General features: G+C 34.6%; 1 protein-coding gene across 2 annotated transcripts in view; it reads left to right on the forward strand.

Annotated features, from left to right (window-relative positions):
• The first annotated feature begins 294 nt into the window (after positions 1-294).
• Positions 295-23881, forward strand: part of ROCK2 (Rho associated coiled-coil containing protein kinase 2) — a 36094-nt gene continuing 12507 nt past the window's right edge. The window contains exons 1-19 of one of the 2 annotated variants that reach the window (XM_056486466.1): positions 295-506; positions 3008-3268; positions 8941-9085; positions 11205-11343; positions 13034-13125; positions 13915-14074; positions 14661-14724; positions 16108-16173; positions 16469-16548; positions 16969-17017; positions 17715-17850; positions 17977-18068; positions 18305-18551; positions 18865-18971; positions 19643-19802; positions 20471-20631; positions 21015-21199; positions 22356-22425; positions 23726-23829. In XM_056486466.1, the coding sequence (XP_056342441.1) occupies positions 381-506; positions 3008-3268; positions 8941-9085; positions 11205-11343; positions 13034-13125; positions 13915-14074; positions 14661-14724; positions 16108-16173; positions 16469-16548; positions 16969-17017; positions 17715-17850; positions 17977-18068; positions 18305-18551; positions 18865-18971; positions 19643-19802; positions 20471-20631; positions 21015-21199; positions 22356-22425; positions 23726-23829 (2444 nt within the window). In that variant the 5' untranslated portion in view covers positions 295-380. The remainder of the gene's footprint in view (positions 507-3007; positions 3269-8940; positions 9086-11204; positions 11344-13033; positions 13126-13914; positions 14075-14660; positions 14725-16107; positions 16174-16468; positions 16549-16968; positions 17018-17714; positions 17851-17976; positions 18069-18304; positions 18552-18864; positions 18972-19642; positions 19803-20470; positions 20632-21014; positions 21200-22355; positions 22426-23725; positions 23830-23881) is intronic. The other variant, XM_056486467.1, reaches the window with a different exon arrangement.

Genomic DNA, 23881 nt, shown 5'->3' on the forward strand with positions numbered 1-23881 from the left:
TTTAGGAAAAGAAATAGGAGCAATTATATTTTTGTGTAAAATTAAAATTGGCAGAGGCTGAAGCAGACCGCTTGCTCAGTTTCTAACATTAATGAAATCAATTGTTAGACAGTGTTCAGAATAAGAAAATAAATGCAGAGTTAGACTTTATTTCCTGCTATGGTGGGTTTTTTGAGCAGGTGTTAAATTTTTCTTTTTAAGTTTGGAAGCTCTTAAATCCTGACTGTGTAGAAAATTGGGTGTATGAAGACCTGGAGGTATCGCATCCCAGAAGGCAGTTTGCACATAGCAGAAACATGCTATGCTGGTACCCAGGTTTATAACAAGGCATTTTAAAAAGGTTGATTCTCTTCTTTCTCAACCAACAGGTTCGCCATAAAATGACACAGAAGGTTTATGCAATGAAGCTACTTAGTAAATTTGAAATGATCAAGAGATCAGATTCAGCCTTTTTCTGGGAAGAAAGAGATATCATGGCCTTTGCCAACAGCCCATGGGTGGTTCAGGTAAGGAAGATGTGTATAAGTAAAATAATAACAAAAACAACAACAGTAATGATGCTGATGCCATAAATACTTCTCAGTCTTGATCTGGTTTTGAATTTACATTGAAGCTCAAATCAAGGATTAGGTTCAGATTTTTACTTAAAAAAAAAAAAAAAATCAAAACATTTTTACAGCAATTTCACTAAGTTTTGTATATTTGGCTGTGTTAAAAAGTAGATTAATATACATTTTAGTCACTATGAATGCATAATAAAACAGAATTAAATAGATTTTTGAAATGCCTGCATAATTATTTGGAATAATAGGGAAATTATCTTTGCAACTGTGAAATCTGTGTAGGAACATAGAAGCAAATGTGATTGGTATTTCCAGTCTTTCCTCATGATATAGTCAGTTGGTCACAGGCGGTTGGTATTAAGAGTGCTTTAAATAGTCACTGTCTTTTCCGCAGCAGTTTGATACATGGTGAGTGTGCAGTCCTGGTCTCCTGCAAGCCAAGGGGCTGTAGCAGGGGTTCCCTTAAAACCATCTTCTTCTAGTGGTCAGTTCTGAGCATCAGCACTCAGCATATCCAAGTAATGGAGAGTTGGCTCCTTCATCTGGTTTTGAGCACTGTCGCTCGCAGTTGTCTCGTGACATGTGTCATCAAGATGCTGTAATGTGAATTTTGCCTTTGGGAGCAATCAGTACTGATTATAGCCATTTGTTGTAATTGGTAAATTATACCAGTTGACAAAAGGAGTAGTGAAAGTGTGTGCTTGGAGAAATTGTTAGTCTTTAATTTTTTAAATAATTAATTTAAATTCTCTCATATCTATTGCCATGCTTCTGTATATTTAATAAAATTGGCTTTAAGCTTTCATATATTTTTCATAACACTTTATCTCAGGTATACAAAGATGTTTTGCTCTTTGAGCATGTTCTGTGCTTTTGCCTATATTCAGGAGAAATACACAAATAGATTTCTTTATTTAGTTCTTTGTTCTAGTAACAGTAATTGTCATGAGCTATTTTTCACACAGAGTTGAAAGTAACAAGAAATGCAAGACATTGATTTTCAAAGGAAACTGTCACAAGCAAGATATAAATGTGTGCCTGCATTTGTAAATAGCAAATGAACTAAAGTGTAGTTGCAATTGTGCCTTCTATGTTTAAGTGTATTAGTGTGATATATTTATGTGATATGGTCCAGTGGGGTAGGACATTGATTTAGTTTGAAGAAAATGTAGGTTCTGTTCTAATCTAGAAACTGGGATAGACCATACTGTTTCAATATGTCTAGTTTTAATGTGAAAAAGTAATGAAACAAGAGCCCTCAATAGTTTACATTTTTTTTAATGAAATCCCATGAGATCAATAACAAAAGTACTGTATATACATGGTGCTGTTATTTATTATTATATTAATATCTCTGTATGTGACAAAATAGAGATTATTTTGAATCTTCATTTGGATTTTAATGAGCCAGTGCATTACTGTACTACATATTGCATCTATTACCCATTTGTGCAAACAAATATAGAGCAACATACATGTATTAAAATATCCATTTCTAATCTAGGTCTTCTGTCACTAGTTATACAAGTAATTTTAATCTGAAGGTCAAATCTCCATAATAATATACCTACCTTTCAAGGTTCCTCATCCTCCACAGTCTCTGTGATTCCAACTTCGTCCTTTCCACACATCCTATTTTTCAATTGCCTTTTAATTTTGTGTGTGTAATTTAACGAGGTGAATGCATTTAAAGTAAGGCAATATTCCCTGAGAAGTAAGGTGAGACTTTCAAACACTTCTTCACAACAGTCATTGAACATTTGATAGTAATGCTTTTTGCTGGACTGGGCTATTTTCAGACCTCTAAAACTTCAGCGCTCTAGGTCTGAAATAAGAGAGACTGAACTTACTTTCACTATCATGCCAGTAGAAAACATACGGACTGCAACTTACACCAGACCAGTATTTTATTGTTAAGGACAGTTTCTTTGTATTGTGTTATAACTGTCTTCAGGAACATTTTGGATTTATTTCTTATTTCAGTATGTGTTGATTTAGGAAAAAGTCAGCAGTGACTTTGCAAACATATATAGAGATAAGGAATTTATAATATAGAAAATTTGGAAACAGTCTAAGATGCTCATTGTTGACCTATTTTCAAATCAGAACATGATGCTCCCTGCACAGATTTGATACTTTGCATTTTGATTCTGGGATACTTCTTAATGTCTTAATCTTGAAATAGATAGATGCCTATAGAATTAAAATAATCAGGAAATATTTTTTACTTTCTCAAAAATTATAATGAGGGATTCTGAAGTTCAGTAAATTTCAAGGTGCTCTCTTTTATATTTAATAAAAAAGTATATTTTTATGCATGTTAAAAGTAATCTTGAAAACATATTCTCAGTTTTAATGAAACTTCAAGATAAAGGGCTTTATTCTTTTCCATAGCTGTCTGAAAAATAATTGCATTTTTTTCCTTTCCTTTTTTAATGTTGCAGCTATTTTGTGCCTTTCAAGATGACAAATATTTGTACATGGTAATGGAATACATGCCTGGTGGAGATCTTGTAAACCTTATGAGCAATTATGATGTGCCTGAAAAATGGGCCAAGTTCTACACAGCTGAAGTTGTTCTTGCTCTTGATGCAATTCACTCCATGGGCTTGATACACAGAGATGTGAAGCCTGACAATATGCTTTTAGATAAGTATGGGCATCTGAAGCTGGCAGATTTTGGCACTTGCATGAAAATGGATGAAGTAAGTATGCAACTGAATAATTTACCATCTATTAAACTGTAATTCTAAATTGCATCTATATCTAAGGTTATTTTCTTCTGAAGTGTAATACCCAAAGGTATTCATCAAATGATCTACTTGGTTAGCAAGCTGTTTCTTGTTTCATACTTTTAAATGTAAGAGTCCTTTAAATAGTGTAATCTTTTCTGTTACAAACTGTTCTCTCACATGGAAGAAGGATGTAAACTTACTCTTTACTATTTTTGAAAGCATGTGTTTATGAATTTCTGAGGTACATTTTTTTGCCAAATGTTTGAAAAGATTGCAAGAATGCTCTTAGTTTCAACATTAATAACATTGGAACAGTTCATAAGCTGACATTTTTTTGTAAATGAAATTATTTTATAGGCAAGATACGTTCCGTGTGGTTTTTTTTTTTCCTGTATCTAATTGTTCTCATAGCATCCTCTAGTGGTCATTCAAATGAGGTCACAGTACAGCAGCAGTGGTATGTGATATATTGATCAAATTCCGTTAGTTATTTGTCAGGATGTCAAGATGTCAATTGAAATTATTTAATTGTCCAGATTTAGCCATGTACAGCCAAATACAGTTTTCTGTAAGAATATTCTTAACAGGATACTTTATATTATTAAAAAGACTTGAAAATAAAATTACCTTTTATAGTTTGCACTCTTAGAATCTTGCCTGGCAGACAGTGTTATGCTGTAATTTACAGAATATACTCTTCCTACGAAAAACTATAAGTATTCTTCCTATGAAAAACTGTAACAGATTATAACATATACAAAAAAAACTGTATATGAATGTGTGTTATGATTTACCTGGTTCTTGAAAGTTTTCTCTAGCAGTGTTTTCAAGGGTGATCCTTTTAAGCTTACTTGCTTTTATGTTTTGGGGTTTTTTTGGGGTATTGTTTAGGCAGTTCTTGATATAATTTCTGCTATCTGCTTAATTTGCATTTATATCATTAAGTTAATGTCTCTTCAGCAGTATCCAGTAGTACCGTGTCTGTTTAGGGTGAGTTTTTTTACATGATAATATATTAATTTCATAATTGTCCAACTGCAGCTGTTTATTGAAGTTCAGTCTATTCTGTTTTGTTGATGATGTAGTTGTTAGTAAAGGCAGAGGTAATATTTACCTCTGTTTTGTTTATTTACTTGCCTGTCTTTTAGAGGACAGCATTATTTTAACTGAGAAATTCAAAAGTAGTAAATTGGTTTCTTGATTCAGTCCTTAAAAATATTATTATTTGTTTTGAGTCAGTAGATTGTAATGGCTTAAGGGAATCTGTTGTTCATTGGAAGTGATAACAAGAAAGCATCAAAAAAGTTTGCAATATAAGTCTACCAAAAAAAAAAGGTGATTCTCTGTGATGTTATACAGACTCCAGAAATGGTGGCCTACACCTTTTAGCTGCTATTGTTAAAGGAATTACTAAATACTAAAATACTAAAATGTGGATGATAGTACTGTAAATGTGAGGAATGCATCCATGTGTCTCAGAAATAGTTACAGTGAACTCCACTTTAGACTGGGCATCATCAATGGACCAGAGATCTCCTAGAGCAGTTAATTTTTAAAAGGATTACATTTTATGTTTTTTGTGTTTCTCAGACTCAGTGGATTGGCAAAAATTTTTTTCTACAGGAAACTTTAGAAGTTGAGAGGTTCTGGATTGTCTCCAAATCTCATGCTACTTCTTACAAAACATGAACACATCCCAGCTGTGTAAATAAAATATTGGTGTTGGCAGACTGATTTGTAGAAAATATATGCCTACCCAATACTTACTTGCTTTTTTGATTTGGATCTCTTTTAGCAGTTGTGAGCATTAGCATTTTCCTTATGCTGTTGAGAGCTCAGGAAAATTTTGCTGCCATTTGTTGAGAGATTTTTCTGACAGTTGCTGTTTGATGTTTGCTTTAGTCAGCCAGGCCAGACCAGAACAGACATTTACAGTAGAGTTTCTGCTTATCATTTTCTGAAGAATTGCTAAGTGTTTTAGTGATGTTCTCCAGCATAAAAGGAACTTTCTGTTTATGTAGCTCAGTTGTGATAATTGGGAATTTGTGGTGGTGTTTTTCATTGTTTGTTTTGGGCTTTTTTTTTTTAATTAGTTCTTTTTTAAAATCTGCAACAAAGTGACTATTTCTGTTGTTGAATAAGGAGTTAGACTCAAAAATTTAGTAGAAATAATGGTTCCCGTTTTTGGTATTTAGATACCATAAGGTAGACCGGGGCAGGGTTCGCTAGTCTCTGTCTAATCCTGAGGTGTTGTGTAAGAAGCTAACACAGTTGGCTTTGGTAGGTATTGTAGGGCCGGGAGCTCCCAGTGTTGCCCCTCACAGCACTGTCCTGTGCTAACTGAGCTTTCAGATTCGGAGACTGACCGAAAGAAGAGATGTTTGCCACTTGGGGTTATTGCCTCAGCACAGGCAGTTCAGCTGAAAGAAGCAGTGTGTTCCTCTTTTTGGAACTCAGCTTCTTTCTCACTGAAGCTTGTCCAGTGAAGAGGACTCTGCTGGATCCTTCCTGCCTCGGAGCGTTGTCTGCTGGTAACAGCTGATGAGTGCAGTGCTCCTGTTTTCACACAAACACCCTCCAGCTCTTGTTTACTGGAAGGAACTTCCTGAGGGAGTACAAGCCTGATTGTCAGCCTTGGTTCAAGACAGCAAGTCCTTCAGGTTGGATGGAGATCCTCCTGGAGATGAAACCTGAATTGCTTTGTCTTCAGTAATATAATAATGCTGAATAATGCTGGGAAACACTACAGGGAGCTTCACCTCCAAGTTGTCAGAAGCTTCAAGAACATTGCTATCTCCTGGACAGTCTATTTTTTAGAATTGTTGTGCACTGTACAGCTCTCACATAGCTGAAGGAGATGAGTTCCAAGGTCCACCTTGATTTTTTGAGGTGATGAGAAAAGTTTCAGGTTAAACACTGACCTGAGACTTCTGACAGAAAGCTTTGCATGGTAACTGCTACAGATAGTGTGCTACTCTGGCATAAGCAGAGGCTTAGTGTTTGAAACACAGGAGTAACACATTGCCCTGAGAAAACAGCATCATTCAAGTCTCTTCAGGGTGGAGGGACTGCCAAGGTGCTCTGTACTGGACAGAGAGCATGTCCCTGTTTATTCAGCTTTTATGATGATCACAGTCTGACTGTGGTATTAAAGGTAGCCAGTGCTTAAAAATACATACAGAACAACACCCAAGTTCTTTGAAGGAAGAAGTGTGTAAATGAATGGAACAGAAACCTGAAAATTTTATATTGAGGTGATTGATAATGGGCCAACCTCCCCAGGGATATGGTAGTATCGTGAAGCAGTCCCACAGGGTGTTAGATAATCTTATATCAGTTCCTTTTCTTATGACCAGTTGAGTCAGATGATCTTTCAGGTCCCTTCAAGCCAGGCTGTTCTGTGATCTGCAAATGCATTTCTGGGTTAGTTCCTGAGACAGAAGGTAGAGAGTTTTATGGGGAGTAAGTGTAACCAGCTCCATGTGCTTCAGACAGCTATAGCCCATTGAACCTGGTGTTAACATGCAAGGGCTTCTTTTATTGTAGAATTTTTTTGTTTGTTTGTTTTACTGTTCAATTCTTTGGCACCTTGTCTGAAAACTTAGTGTTATTGCATGGAATTCTTTAGTATCTGTAATATGGTTGAAAAATCTTTCCTTGTTGTTGCATACCAGCTATCAGATTTGTGTAGGTCTGTCTGGGTTTTGGTACAGCCTTTGCTTTGTTTATTTAGGGCTTCAGAAAATATCAACATGTGTAACATATTAAAAAGTATTCGTGCTTTGGTGTATTAATTATATAGGGATGAGACATAGGGTGTTATTAAGTGCTTAGGTGTCAAGGTGGAGAGGCTGTGACTGAAGCTGCAGACTTCAGAGAAGTCTTTCAGAACTGTTTCGGTGACTTGGTTTTTAAAGAATCTCCTTACCCAGGGAGGGATTCAGGTGGCTGCAACCAGACTTGACTGAGCAAAAATGCAGACTTTCCCTTTTTGTGTTTGGATAAGGAAGAGATAGACACACACAAGCATTGGAGCCTCATTAAGTTGGCACAATCCTACTGGATGAGCAGAACCACATAACCCTAGAGCAATTCCTCCTGTGCTCAAAGCAAAGAGAGGCTTAGGCTTCAGAGGAGACATGCAGCTTAGTGCACAGAGTGCTGTGACAAGCAGGATAATCAAATAGTGGTTCCTTGCTGTGTGCTAGATCTATTTTCAAATGCTCTCTCAACTTCAGATTTGTGATGTCTTTGAGCTTTAGTTTATTTTGCAGTGTTAAAATGTTTTTGCCTGTATTTTTCTTTGCCTAATGAATTCAATAGGTCTTCTGGAAGGAACTAATTTCATTTTCTTATTCCATTATGAATAAGCTATGTGCTATCTCATCCAGTATAGAATGCAGAATACCTGCTCTTCGTTCTGGAACTGAGAAGTTAAAATTGCTTTAAGTTTCAGTTTTAGAATGGAGTCATAGAAGATAGGCATTTACCAGGAGGACATTTGAAGTACTCCATAGGTCTCTACAGGATTTAGTCATACCTTAAGTTTTTGCCTGATGGTTCATGACTTCCTGGATTCTGCTTTAGTACAGAGATAAAAGCTGTTCACAGTTCATATTATGTGTGAGAAAGAATATTGTAATGTGGTGTCTAAATTTTGTGTATCAATACAATTCCCAAAATGACATGTTTCTCTTACTTTCTTTAAATATGTCTTTTGAACTTGGTTGTTGCTACTAATATTCTGTATTAATATTCAGAATTAATAAGTATTGCCTTTCATGCTGATGGCAAAATGTAAAAAGAATCTTTGTAAAGTGATTTAGATAAAACTTCAGATTGGGAAACAGAATAAAAGATGAGTGTATTTTTGGTATTTCTCTAACATTATCCAGGACATCCATCATTCATCCATCTGGTCTCTGAGGAGTGAATTCAGTGAATTTCACTAAAGGAAACAAGACTTAAAACTCTGAATGAGAATGATGGCAGAGCTGATTGATGCTTTTACATCACTTAGTCCCTACATTTTTAGTTTTTTAGTATGAAGCAGAGGATGGGGAATAATTTAATTGATACAACTGTGGTAATATGTTAATAAAAAATATTTTTTAAAAATGAAAGCTTTGCTATTCTATAAAAGTAGTTTCTCCTTTTATTCTTCTTCCTATCTTTAAACGAATGCAAGGTGCATCTATAAAAATTACCTATAGCTTGATTTATTGGCTGAATTAGACAAAATGGTTAGGTATCTGCTTTGAATTCTGCCTAGAATTCATAACTTGTCAAAATTATTCTAAAGTTTGTCCCTGAATTCAATGAGAAAAGGAGCAGTCTGATACAGTGTGTTTCTTCATATTAAAACCAATGGTAAGAATAATAAAATTGGTGAATTTTCAGAAGGTGAAGTCAAGAGAAAAATCACTATGGAGTAGATAGGGCAGGGGTAAGCACCTTACCAAGAAATGTCATTTCAATCCCTATTGCTTCTTGTATTATAAAAAGTCTTTAAAACACACTCCTCAAACCAAGTATTTCAGGCTGTATTTTTGATGGTTTTCTGTCCTACTAACAGAGGAATTGCTTAATGAGGTGCTCAGAAGCCCCTGAACTGAGCTGTTTGTGTTGTTACTGTTGCACAGACAGGAATGGTGCGCTGCGACACAGCCGTGGGGACTCCTGACTACATCTCGCCCGAAGTCCTGAAATCGCAGGGGGGTGATGGTTACTATGGACGGGAATGTGACTGGTGGTCTGTAGGGGTTTTCCTTTTTGAGATGTTAGTTGGTAAGTAATGATTTCTCCTGCTAATGAGATTATCACTGAGTCTTCCTTGTGCCTTTAGCTGTGCTTTGCTGCGTGGAGGCTGCTTGTACCTCACGAACAGCTCCTGACTCCTGGCTGATGCTGCAGCTTCGTTGCTGTTCTCTTTGCGCTGTCGCTCGCCTGCTGCAACAGCTGCTTGCATGCTTGCTCAGTGATTAGTTCCCTGACTCAGTTCAGCTTAAAACTAATTCTTAGAATAGTTTTAACTGGGGTCAGCTACCTCACCACATTTGTGCCACCTCAGGCAGGATTGAGTTTGCAGACATACAAGAGATGAGACAGAAATGGCAAGGGCAGAACTGTCCTTTTCTCCTCCTTTTCCACATCACATTAATGTGTTCTGTTAGGTCAAAGTGTGGAAGTATGGCTCAATTCTTTCTTTTGTGCTTGAGTCAGGATTTTCTAGTAAAATACTCTGGACTGCTATGGCAATGAACATAGAATATAATCTGTTAAGGAGATGAGTCATCTGCATCTTAAAATATAGTGAAGATCAGTATGATAGTCTGGTAGCAAAATACTGATTATGGAAGGATGGAATTAAGCATACAATTATTAAAAATCAAAATCAGCATTTTCTGGGAATATTGCAGATTTGATGTTTCTGGTATCCTGAGTCAGGAAAGACACTTAAACATATGATGCTATTACTATTTCCTTCAGAATTACAACATTTTGACTTTAAGAATGTGTGGTTTATAGTTAATAGTCTCGTATGAACAATTTTAGCAGTAAATAAAATTATTCAGTTCTTAAAATATTTGGTATAGCTGTCCAGAATGTTTTCTCAGTATTTCAGAACCTCTTTTTTTCCCCCTTTTATCTACGAGGAAAATATTGCTTAATTTCTCCATATCCCACACATTTGTAGAAAGTATCTATTTTTTTCTGTCCTTATGTATCAGATTCTGGCTATGGTCTTCTAAAACTCTGCACTTCAAAGAAAGCACAGAGACTGTTTTGTTATTCTGATTTTTATAAAGCTGCAGAAGGAATGGAAATGGTAACTTTATTATGAAAATGAAAATTTTATTGTGTGCTTAACTAAACCGTAAAATGTTGATCACAGGATGAATTATAATGTTAGTTCAGTGACTTAAGATAGTTTTGAAAGCAGAATGGTTGTTGTCCTTTAGTCTGTACATTTTTCATGTTAATGGCTTTTGAAATGCTCAGTTCCTTGTTGGAAGGCTGCAGCCTGCGATGCCAGGTGATTACTGCTGAACCAAGGAAAGAGCCTAGCTCACATGACTGATTTTCACCTTCTCTATTAAACCTATGGATTAGTTGGGAAAAAGGATTCCTGTAGAAGTTGCAGTTTCTTGATTACAGACCCAAACCATTTGTATGTTGAGAATGTTGCCAGTTAATTTGTCAGTTGCCTTTATCACAGCCTATTCTTTTCACTTGCCCCAGTTTTACCTTTCTTAAGTCTAGTTCCTTTGCAAATATCTTTAACTATAGCCTAGGCTGGAAACTTCTGGGTGAGAAGAGTCTATTATTTTAAAAGCCACCTGCCCTGTTAATATGGGCACTCAAGCTGATGTAATTTGTCAGTCAACAAGATTTATTAATATGGGTTTAACAGTGTGGTAACACGCTGGGAAGGCTTCTGCTCAGAGCTGACATGCCTTAGGGAGGATAGACCTGCGTGCCTCTGAAATGGTCTTCTGAGAGCTTTGGTGGATTTCTTCAAACAAATGTGCATTAGCAAGACTTTAATGAGTTTTGGTTCATTTTACCCTTGGAATGTTTAAAGATTGATTCATATGGGTGCCAGTCATTATGTAAATTAGAAAATATATTGAGAGTCTTAAGGCAGAGCAAAAGATGTAATTCACCTGGCAAAATTTTGGTAGTGATAGACAGGATGGAAAATGGTGTCATCTGGAACAGACATTTTAGGGAAGGAATATTTTTAGTAGTATACAGTATTTGTACACTGCATGTCCAGTTTTTTTCTTTAATACAAGACTCTTCCAGGTTAACTGTTTGTAGACTTTATTATCTCTGTTGTCTTACTCAAGTCACATAACTTAAACGTGATGTAATCCCAGCCAATGTATTATTTTATTTTCAGGTGATACTCCTTTTTATGCAGACTCACTAGTAGGAACGTATAGTAAAATTATGGATCATAAGAACTCATTGCATTTCCCAGATGATGTGGAAATCTCTAAGCATGCAAAGAACCTTATCTGTGCCTTTTTAACTGATAGGTAAGTGCATATATTGTTCTGCCACTGTTTTTTATTTTGGAATGTATTGGCTGTATTTATTTTGGTTGGTACATTGTAAAAATTAATTCTTTCTACTTCTCCTGATCTCTGTTCAAATCTCTTCTGCCAAACCTCCTGTTCTCTAGTTTTTCTTTTGAGGTGTTTTTTCCAGGTATTGTATTTTATTTCTATGAGCAGTTCTGACAGCTCTTGTTAATAACACAGTTTGTGCTGGACAAATCCTTCCAATTAGAGTAACAAACCTGTAAGATTGAAAGTAATTTGTAACCTCCAAGGCAGGGACAAAATTGTTTTGCTCAAAGTCTATGTGGGTGTTACTTAAAAAAAGTACAAGCAAATACTTTTCTGAAAGTGAACCATGTATTTACTGAATTTGTTTAAGTTTTCTTAGAATGTTGGATTATTTTTTTCATTTCCTTTGTTGCATTAAGTGGTAAATATAGCTAACAGTCCTCCAAAGTTATTGTTTTGGCTACAAAAAAAAAATCCAAGAGGTTTCCCTTAATGGAACTAAGCCACTTACTGAAATTAAGCTGTGTAAGCTTGTTCTTGATCTGAACACTTATATTTTGTTTAGTTTCAAAAAGCAGAAATAATCTTTTATTTAATTGATTTAAAAGAACAGTGTAGGTCCACAGTTGACTCTGGCTTGATGATGCCTTCTTATGCTTTCCTGTGGGCACCTGAACTTGGCTGGAGCAGGACATCTGGCTGCTATAGAAGGAGGGATTAGGAAAACAAAATGCATTATAATGGGTTTTGCATTCAAAGAGAGATTGTTTGCTCTACTGAGCAAGGCTGCGGTTGGTCAGGAAGGATGTGCTTTATTTAACAGCGTTTTTCACCCTTAGTAGCTGAAGGGTAGAGAGAAAATATGATTAGAATTTAATAGTGTAAATGTAGTAAGGTGGACTTCCACTACGTGCGTCCCTCTTCCTGTTTATATTTAACACAGGGCTTGAGCAATTTATTTGAAACAGATGCTGCGTGATCGCTGCTGAAGCGCTTAAAGGACTAAACATTGACCCTGTGATTTATTGCTTCTTTTCCATGCATTGTTTTTATGTCCTGTTCTTGTACATAGTTTCAAGAGAGACTTCTCTGTTCAAACATAAAGTTTCTTGTTGCACTTAAGATTTACTTTGCGGCAAATATCGGCAAGAGATGTGTCAGAGTTAGTTTTGGGGCAGAGGATGGAATTCTTAGAATATTTATTTTAGTCCAGCTTTGAATAACTGTTCTGTGCAGCAAGTTAGACCTTCCTTCACTTGCGTCTTATGGTCTGTCATGTGGTTTGGCACACACCAAAGTTCTGCAGTTTTATTTCCCTCAAGGGTGTTGAGTTTTTGTTTGTGTTTCTAGTTTTTTCTTAGTTTTTGCCTCAGTGCTTACTTTCTTGCTTTGCTCCCCACGTGGCAGACTCCAGATTCTGGACATTTTAGCAGTCACAGGGAGAGTGCATACTAAAAGTCAGTACATTTTATATAAGAAACTGCAGATTAGTGGTTGGTGGTTTTTAAATTTTGTTTTTGTTTGACCATTAGCGTGGTTAACACGGACAGTCTTTACTGAAAGTTTCATTGCTGCTTATGAACAAGTCAGAATTTTAATTAAAAAAAAAAAAAGCAGCTATTTTTCCTGATGTGACTCCGGATTAATTGCTATTTAGGGATGTACGACTTGGGAGAAATGGAGTAGAAGAAATAAAGCATCACCCGTTCTTCAGAAGTGATCAGTGGAACTGGGACAACATTCGAGAGAGTAAGTAAATCAGTTTAAAAGTTCTATTTTATTCAGTATTGGCAATGTAAAAATGAAAAACTTTCCATTGTATAAACTAAGTACTTTCTATCTACCACGAATCTTGGCCAAACATTCATATTTATCACTTGTATTATAAAACCTGATATGAGGAAGGGTTAATAAATACACATTTTTCCTTTTGGAATTATCTCACCTCTATCGTAGTTTTAATGTAGACGTTAACATTTTAAACAATGGAATTGGATGTTTTAGAATTTTAACTAAAAGGAATGCATGTTAGGTTCTGTTTCTCTGGGTTTTTTTGTTCTTTTGAGGTGGGTTTTCTTTTTTCTTTTTATGTTCTGGTAGTTAAGACAGTAGTTCAACAGTGGTCTTGTCAGTTTTACTGCTTTTCATGTAAGGTATTGAGAACCTGATACCTTCAAAGTAAAAAAGCAAAGTATGTCAGTTCTCATAAGCTTGTCATAACTTCTAAAGTTACATATTTACTAAGAAGTTTTAAAATTATGACTGAATTTAAAGTTGTATTCTGAAGTGTGATTACCTGAGCAAATATGTCTTGCATACTAGATAGTCTATGCATTAGGCAATGAATACAAAAATAGATTACTCTAGAAAAAATTGTTCACAGTAATATTTCCAGATCTGCTATCTGGTTAATACATATTTAACTCCAAGTTATTTGAGGACAACTTGTAATACAGTCTTTTAACATTAGAGAAATACCAGTATATAGCAAGTGACTGAATCTTGGAGTGAAATGCATCTTTTTTCCCCTTTTTATAGCTGCTGCTCCTGTTGTTCCTGAGCTTAGCAGTGATATAGATAGCAGTAATTTTGATGACATTGAGGACGACAAGGGAGACGTGGAAACCTTTCCAATCCCCAAAGCCTTTGTGGGAAACCAGCTGCCTTTCATAGGATTTACCTACTACAGAGATAATTTGTATGTGATATTTTGATATGCATTTTTATAAACATACCTGCACATTTTTCTTATATTCTTCCCTTTTTTCCCCTCTAAATACATGATTTATTCCTTGCATTATATTAATTTATGTCCAATTGTTAAGATACAAAATGCAAAGTTTGAGTAAAATAATTTGTTACTCTTTCAGTTATTTCGATAACTCTGATTAAACAATGTATTTTTATATGCACAAAAGTATACAATATCATAAAAAATCAATTAGGATTAAAATTGTGATAGACTTGTTTTTTTTCTAAAATGGTTTTTTATTAGTTGTTTTAGAAGAAAACTTACACAGCATGATAACTTTCTAGAATTCATCTTGAATAATCAAGAAATAATAGTGTTAATTAAAAAATTACAAGCTGCCATAGTTTTGGAAACATTCTGTTAAGGAAAGATTCAAATCAGAAAGATTCACTAACTTCAGAATAAAACAAGCTTCATTCTGAGAGCAGTGTAGGACAAACTGAGACTTGAGAGAATTGATTAAAATGTCAAAGGTGCCAGCGTTGATGAAAACTTGAGTAAGAGCTGGAGGGATTGTTTTTGTTTTTGACAGGTTGCTAAGTGACTCCTCTCAGTCTTGCAGAGAAAACGAATCTGTGCAATCTAGTAAAAATGAGGTTAGTGCCTTTTTTCCTTACTATTAATGGGATGATTAATTAATTTTGTTAAGTCTGTTAAGAAAAGACAAAGTCTAAAGTAAGCATTTAAGCGGTTTTGTGGGGGACTTTTTGTCTTTTAATGATCCTCAATAAAAATGATATTTTCTGTTCACAGGACAGCCAAGAGGTAAGTATAGTATGTGAATTATGAAAGGAATAAAAAAAATTCCTACATAATTTTATGTGGATGTGAAGTATCTTAAATGTTTATTCATGAAATTATTAGCAGTAAACCAGTTGTATTTTGAAACAGTTGTACTCAAGTGTTAAGGTGCTGTAGTATAAAGATATAGTATAAAGAACACAGATTTTTCTGAAATTCTTTTTGCATACAGAATTTGCTTGGAAAGCCAGTGTGTGAGGCTCAGTTTCCTACAGACAGCATTACTCTTGTGAAGGTCCCACACTTGTATTAATGATTCATGACTGATTTATTCAAAGTTTGAAAATGTAAATTGTCACCTGCAGGTATAAAGGAATGTTTAAATCATACTCCAGTTAGAGCATATGGAACGTGTTTATCCAGCTTTTGAAGATTGAGAAATGAATTTAAATTTGCATGACAGGAAAAGCTATGGTATTTTCATATACTTACTTCATTATGTTACTTAAACATTTGTATTATTCAAGTGTAGATAGTATATTGTAAACATTTCTTAAAACTTACAATTCCTTTTCAAAGTTTAAAAAATACATAAAGGAAATGCATTATGTATTGATCAGATAAATTTAAATGTAAATGTTTATTAGACTCCACTTCCTTCCTGTCATTGATGAATAGATGAATAGTTTTAGACTTGACCTTTTAAATAGAAATGGTACTGCTGTTTAAAATACATATGGTCACATTCATGATGTTTGCTTTATGTCTTGTTAGTAAATACCGATGGTAAAATTTTACATTTCACTTCTGACAACTTATTTTATTTGTATTTTCTCAAGCAACAAATCTCCGGTTTTGATGTCCTTTTCAGTGTTCCTGTTGTGGAAATCTGCTAATTGTAACAATTATAAGTGTTTTGGAAAACCACATTTTCACATTTCATGTTTGGGGGGTAGAGGAAGAGGAGGAAGGGAGGAAAATAAATGTGTTTGAAAGCCTGAAGTCACGACGTTAATCCAAATTTTATTCTTTATAATTTATTTCATGAATACTCAAAATTATTTTTTAAAATATTTAGTAAGCAAATCAAAGCATTTCTAAAGTGCTGATTAGCTTCCAAGGTGTAAGACTAGGAAATTCTTCTTTATATGAGGTCACTGAACATATTTAGCCATATTATCTGAATATTGTCCAATTTGGTCATGTACACCCCTTTTTTATTTTTTCATTTCATTTAGAAAATGCTATCCAAATACATCTGCTCCAGTGGAAAGTCTCTGGCTACAGAGCACAGCAAAGGGCCGGTAACAATGTTTTTTGCCCATTTAAATTTAATGACTCACAATCTGTGGCACATAATTCTGTGATGGTTCAATTCAGCATGCAGCAAATTTTGTTGCTATAAATCTATATATTTAAAATTATCAGAACGAATACCTTGTAAAGATGTAATCTTCTAGTGATGGTCTTAAAATAATATACTGGAAGATTGAATTAATTTTCCTCGCTTTCCCTTATTTTGTTATTTAATTGAATTGCATTTGTTTTCTGTTAAAACATTTTTATATGTGGGCCATGCTTTTTTGACATTTTACACAGTTTCAGAAAAAAATAAGCAAGCTAGAAGAACAGCTCAGTAATGAATTACAAGCCAAAGATGAACTAGAACAGAAGTACAGGTGAGAATGTTTCAACATGTTTGGTATGTTTATAAAGATGTTTTATTAGACCTTTTGTTTTTGAATGCTTAAAAGCATTTTAATCCACTTTGGGGATTCCCAGCCCTGCAAGCAGACCTCACTGTAAGTTGCTGGCTTAATTCTTGCTACTTCTCTGATTACTGGGGTGTTTTTTTTGGGGTTTGTTAAGGTGTTGTTTTGTTTTTTGTTTTTTTTTTTTTTTTTTGCTTTAACTCCCTTTAAGAATGTCACTGTTCAGTGATTTCACCAGTCCTTGAGGTTTCATGTTATTGCTGAAAATAGAATATCTTGCATAAAATTAATGAGACAAAAGCGCTTTACATAAAGTTGCTGAAACATATACAAACATTTTAATTTCTGTATCAGCAGGGTTTAAAATTATTTTTCAAATTTGTTCAGGTCTACAAGTGTTCGTTTAGAGAAGATAGCAAAAGAGCTTGATGAAGAGGTAAGGCCATAGATTTTTTCGTGTGTGATTTTTCCTTCAATAACAGCAAATTATTTTGAGTAGCTGTGTATTTTTTAGCAAATAACACCAGTTGATTTCTTGATATTCACAAGCATGAAATTGTTACTGCTAAAATATTTTCATTATGACTTCTGTGCTGTAACTGCACACTTCTTTCCAGAACTAGTTATTTACCATATTTTTAAGTTAGCAGACAGCATGACACAAATATCCCATACAGATTTTAAAAACAGAAGGTGTGAGAGAGTGTTTCCAGAGGAGGAAAGCCGCGCTTTGCATTGTTTGGTGTTAGTACAAGGACCCTATTTCTTGCGCACCCTTGGTTCTACAAATTTGGATGCAGCTGTGTACAGTTTAATGTATGGCTCATGCAGGTGCATTCGAGACCTTGCCTTTACATGTATGTTTCTCTGCTCCCAGAGGGACTGCTTAGGCAGGTCTACCAGGTTTGTCAAATCCAGATGATCAAACAGTATTTAAATTGCCAAGCTCCTGGCCATAGACATCTTGGGCTGGATTTGACCACGTATTCTGATACGTTGTGTTTTCAGCAGGCAGATAGACTGGCTTCCTCCATTACAGACTAAACTGAGTGCATGAGTTGTATTTTTATCATATAAGAATACCACTACTGTGTGTGTAATTAGTGGTGTATGTTTTTTTTAAATATATCCAGATAACTTCAAGGAAGAATGTAGAATCTGCAGTCAGGCAGTTAGAGAGAGAGAAGGCTCTTCTTCAGCATAAGAATACAGAATACCAGAGGAAAGCAGAGCATGAAGCAGATAAGAAACGCAATTTGGAAAATGAGGGTATGTTGAACCATGCTTGAAGGTTCCATTTTGATGTGGGTCTTTAATACTTAAAATAAATGAATTATAGTTCAATTGAAGCATTTTCTTGACAGTGATTAACAATGTTGACTGTTTTTGTTGCAGTTAACAGTTTGAAAGACCAACTTGAAGATTTAAAAAAGAGGAATCAGAATTCTCAAATATCCAATGAAAAAATCAACCAACTACAAAGACAGGTATGCCAACTTTATACACGTATATTTTAAAATAATCACTGCTTTTTTTGTAGACAGTGGAGGAATTTGAAATGTGTAATTAGGTTTTAAAAGCTATTCTTTCTCATTAAGTTTTGGTGTTCAGAAGTAATCTTAAAATATAATTCTTCTTTAATCCATAAAACCTTCTATTCTGTGGTAGAAATAGTGGGTTTTATATTTTAATTGTTTCTGAAATATGTTTTTATCAATCTTAGTTGGATGAAGCCAATTCTTTGCTGCGGTCAGAGTCTGATACTGCAGCCAGGTTAAGGAAGAACCAAACAGAAAGCACAAAGCAAATCCAGCAGCTGGAAATTAATAATAGAGAGCTACAAGATAAGAACTGCCTGCTAGAGAATGCAAAACTCAAACTGGAGAAGGAGTATCTCAATCTTCAGTCAGCTCTAGAATCAGAAAGGAGAGATCGAAGTCATGGATCAGAAATTATCAGTGATTTACAAGGTATTTCTGCAAATCTTCTGAAGTTAAGGTTGCTTCTTGTTTCTGGTTAGGGTGGTGTTATTTGAGTTTCAGATTGTTATGGATAGTGTTTTGTTTTATAAAACATTGCATAATTGTGAACTGCATTTAAGAAAAAATGTGTGGTAACATCTATAAAACATTATTGGTAACATTTAGAATCACCCCAAAGGAGACATTCTTAATAGTCAGAATTAGAAGCTGTTGCATTTCAAAAATGTTATCTCTAAATAGATAAAATACAGCCTTGTTTTCACACACTGACCAGCCTCATTGATATTTTGGTAATTTTTAGGTCGAATAACCAGCCTTGAAGAAGAAGTGAAAAATGGAAAGAGTGCATTAGCCAAACTGGAAATGGAGAAAAGACAATTGCAGGAAAAGCTCACAGATTTAGAAAAGGTGACAACACTGCTAAATGAACATTGGTGTTACATTCTTATGGAATTTTTGAACTTTTATTACTCAAGACATTGCAACAAAACCTATACAAAAAATAAGCCTTGTTTTCAGCCTTTTTAATTTTTTTTTCCAATTTGAGAAGTGGGAAATAAAAGACATCATTTCCCATACAATCATGATATATTTTACTTCTAAAGTACTTAAGTACCTAATTATGTACTCCGGTGTGTACCTTAACAGTGCAGTAGCTACATTTCATTTCATGTGTGAAGTTTTTCCAAACTTTCATTATTGCCAAAAGTAAGAGCCTCTGCTAATAGGATTTTTTTTAACAAATTTGCTTTTGAAACAAAAGGCTTGAAAAATTTCTTCAATAAACTTAATCTTTGAGCTGCTCTTACTACTGAATGTTGGTCATTAAGGCAGTAATTCTGTAATTGTTTGCAACTGGAGATGTCATTGTACATTTTTAGAGAACTTTGGTGTTCACAAAAAAACATTTTTGGAAATGAGTTTTCAGTTAGTTCTGTAGCATGAGCTCTCTCTTCTACTCCAGGCAGTCTTCCCATGTTTCTATTGTTCAAAATTCTGCCACTAACCTGATGTATTTAATATTTTTTTTAATATTTATTAATATTAATTTAATATTTTTTGTTCTTTTTTTATAACAGGAAAAGAGCAACATGGAAATAGATATGACATATAAATTTAAAGTTATGCAGCAGAACCTTGAACAAGAAGAAGCTGAACATAAAGCCACAAAAGCACGATTAGCAGACAAAAATAAGATTTATGAGTCTATAGAGGAAGCAAAATCTGAAGCCATGAAAGGTATGTATTTGACCTCAGTTGGACTTAGGTGTGAATTATACAAAGTAGATAATATTTCACTGTTCATATTCTGGTGCATCTCATGACAACTGAAATATCTTGAAGAGAGGTATAATTACCAAAAAAATCCAGAAGATGGCTCTTACTTTTGAATTAAATGGCTTATGTTTATTGCAGCTAATTAAAAAGCTACCTACAGATCCTGTCCTTCCAATTGCAGAGCATTCACAAAAATTTTGAGCATGTAGATCTTCAAAGAAGTGAAAATGATTCAGTAATAATGCCTGAGTCACTTGGCATATCAGGTTCCCAAGCAGCTTCAGCTCTTTGATTTTATATTATCACAGTCGGAGCACAGTAGATTTAAATGTTTTATTTTTAAAATTCCATCTGTTTTGTTCATCTCAGAGGTGTTGCAGATAAACTGGAAGTTATCTAGAAGCTGAAAAGTAGGAAATAGCTCTGTCAGAAATGTTTGAAGAAGCATCCTCTGGGTGTGTATCTACCGTGAAAATTTTAATTAATCACTTTTAAGTAGTTTTTCTCTTCAGTTTTAGAAGGAGAAACATGTGGCTTATTGTTAGTACAGAATAGACATCCTCTTCCCTTTGGCCTCCAAAATCTGCTGGTTTACACTTCACTGATGTCCTATATCTTTTACTTCACAGAAATGGAAAAGAAGCTTTTGGAAGAGAGAGCTTTAAAGCAGAAAGTAGAAAATCGGCTGTTGGAAGCTGAGAAGCAGCGCTCCATGTTGGACTGTGATCTCAAACAATCGCAACAGAAAATCAACGAGCTCCTTCGGCAAAAGGATATACTAAGTGAAGATGTAAGGAGCACTGACAAAAGGAATCAAACCTTCTTTTCAGTGTCCTAGTATTTTTCCTGTTATTTAGGAATACTTGTGAATGAAAATTGCAACAAAGTTTTCCTTCTCTGCCTTTGAAACTTTAAGAAGTCTGTTTTGTGGAATGTGGCCTCATTTTCTGAAATTATTTTCAGAATTATTCATGTTAAAAGATTTGTCCTCTATAGCGGTAAATGCTGTGAGATTGACATGGAAAAACTAGGTAATTTAATGTGTGCTAATGCCTTTATTCAGGAAGCAGCTTTGATTTACCAAAAGATGTAAAGGAAGTTAATTAGAGACTGTTTAAATGTTGTTTTCCTGTGTAGATTTGTAAAATTCACAGCTTTCTGCATCTTTTTCAGGTAAAAAACTTGACATTAAAAATAGAGCAAGAAACACAAAAGCGTTGTCTCACTCAAAATGACCTCAAGATGCAAACACAGCAGGTCAACACCTTGAAAATGTCAGAGAAGCAGTTAAAACAGGAGAACAATCACCTTCAGGAAATCAAATTAAGTCTGGAAAAACAAAACAATGAACTCCGCAAGTATGCAAGTTTTTCTATATGTTTTAGTCATGTTACTCATTTGAAATATTTTTGGAACAAAAGTTAAGAGCAAAATTAATTTTAAAAAATGCCACAAAGAATATGCTATTCTACAGTGCAAAACTTAATTGCTCTTTAAAATAATTTACAGTGACTTAATTGAGACTTGCCCTAGTGATTCAGCAATGTATAGGTTTGTATTAAAAGATGTTTGTTATCTTGAAAGTCTTAGAAAACACAGATTAAATATGAGTCTGAAAACTTCAGAGAAACACTTATTTAACTAAATGTCTAAGAGTCTCTTAATGATGAAGAGGAAAGTTACTAGAATTATTAGTCTAGGAGAGCTTATCAGAGCTGGAAATGAATACTGCTACAAAGCTACAAAGCATAACCATTGGCAATATATAGTACTACAGATCTTTAAACACATCTGTTGGACCTTCAGATAGGAGTGTCAGTGGTTCTTCAAGGTCTTACAAGTAGGATTTGCACCTGATAGTAAGTAAGAAAATAAGTTGTGGGGTTTTTTTTGGTTTTTTTTGTTTTTTTTTTACTTAAAGAGCTTTCTTGTGAATGCAAAAACCAGATTACCACACATATCAGTCCTAGGTCCTTTATGACTTTGGATGTCTCCCTGTGCTTTGCCTTTCTGTCAGCAAGATGCAGTTAGTCATGTAAAAGATAACCATAATGTGGAACATTGGCAGAAATCTTTTCTGCTACATTTCTGTTATGGAACTGACTGTTGTTTAAATAACAGATGAATTCAAGAAAATACGCATGTCAAGGAATACAGACATTCACAGACTGTGCTGTAGTAAACAAGAGACTCAAAAAACCAGTCAGATCAGTAACATTTTACATAGAAATAAAATTCTGTTGGTATTTATCAGTGTCTCTTACTGGTTAAACTTTGTGACACTGTTGCAGTTAGTGTGTTAGCAGTATTAAACTGACTTGTTATGTTATTACTCCAGTATTCTCAGCTGTACAAGTGAAAAAGAGAGCTGGTACCCAGAGAAAGCTTCAGATTTAATAGCTGATGATACTTAGGTCGAGAAACTACCGGAGATCTTAAGAGTGTGAATACTGTCTTTTCTGTTTACTGCCTTGGAATATCTTCATATCTCTAAAGCATGTTCTTCCTTTCTAGGGAACGTCAAGATGCAGATGGACAAATGAAAGAGCTTCAAGACCAGCTCGAAGCTGAACAGTATTTCTCAGTATGTTTTATGCTGCTTAATTTTTATATTAATCTGTTTACTGAGTATGTTAGCTTATCTTGTTTCCCTTCAGCCTTCAAACATTTCACATCTCTAACCCAAAGCTACTTGTTTCTCTTGTGCCTGTCTCCAGTGTTATCTGCTGCTTTCATCTTGATCACTGAGTAGCACAAAAGAGTTTATGTTGAGAAATGTTCCAGCTTTGTAGGGAAGTTCAGAGGGAGGAGTCAAGCGGCTTATTTTTCACAGTGTGAATAATTTTTTGCATGTTTTAAGCCTTTTGCATCTGCATCTCTTCCATGCTGTATGGTGGAGAAGAGTTGTACTCTCACTCTTTCTATGGCTCAGAAAGAAATTTTACATTATGACCAAACTTGGTAGTGATCTGTAGGGAGTTTTTTATTTATTGTGGTAAGGTGCACCAGAATAAATAGATATCATACTTAAAAATCATCACTAGCTTGTGGAGGTTGATTTTTATTAACAGTGCACAGCCAGTTGCACTGCAGGAGATGCCAAAAGGCTTATTTCAATATTAATGGAAAATTAATATTGAAATTAATTCAGTGAGGAGAAGGCCTAAGTTATATCGATGAAAATGTTACACACTTTAAGGGAGAACTGAGGTCATTTAACTGCTATAGGTGGGCCAGAGAGAGACAATCTGTCTTGAAATCCCTCTGCAGTAAGTACACTCAGAGTTGTCTGTACTTGACCTGTAGTCAGTCATTTGAATGACACAGAGCAATATAATGTTTCTTTCATTTTCTTCAGAGTTCTAGATTTGTATTGATTCCATGAAATTTTGAATTTCAGGTTATTTTCTAATTGGTTTTTCTCTTATTCCTGTATTTCTTTTTGTTCTTTAACTGTCATGTTGGTTTCATGGATTTATATGATTAGAATCTAAACTCCACATTACATCAGACAAAGATTTAAAATAGTAGAGAAAAAGAAATTAATTATTTTCTTCTGATACTTCTGAATTTGTACGAAGTAGTGATTTTCACATTTAGAGTATCTTTAACAGCAGGTATACAAACATAGAAAATGTAAATCATACATCTACCCATTCACAAATATACAGGTTAAAAAAGGAACAACAGCAAAGTAAAATAACTAAAGCACATTTGTGAATGATGATGACATTTAGACAAGTTTAGAGAAGGCATTGCACAATTATACTCCAATTAGTGTGATTAAGGAACTGCATATCATGTCAACTTGTATAATTTTTGTGGACCTTCAAGAGTACAGAGTATGGAAATCACATAATTTTCTTTCCAATTTTAAATTCTAGACTCTCTATAAGACACAAGTTCGAGAACTTAAAGAGGAATGTGAGGAAAAGACCAAAATGTGTAAGGAAATGCAGCAAAAGATACAAGAGTTACAGGATGAGAGGTAGGTTTTGCTAGTTGGACTACTAATACATAAAAGATCAAGATGGCTTTTT

Source organism: Oenanthe melanoleuca, chromosome 3 (assembly GCF_029582105.1).
Source record: "Oenanthe melanoleuca isolate GR-GAL-2019-014 chromosome 3, OMel1.0, whole genome shotgun sequence".
Classification (NCBI taxonomy): Eukaryota; Metazoa; Chordata; class Aves; order Passeriformes; family Muscicapidae; genus Oenanthe; species Oenanthe melanoleuca.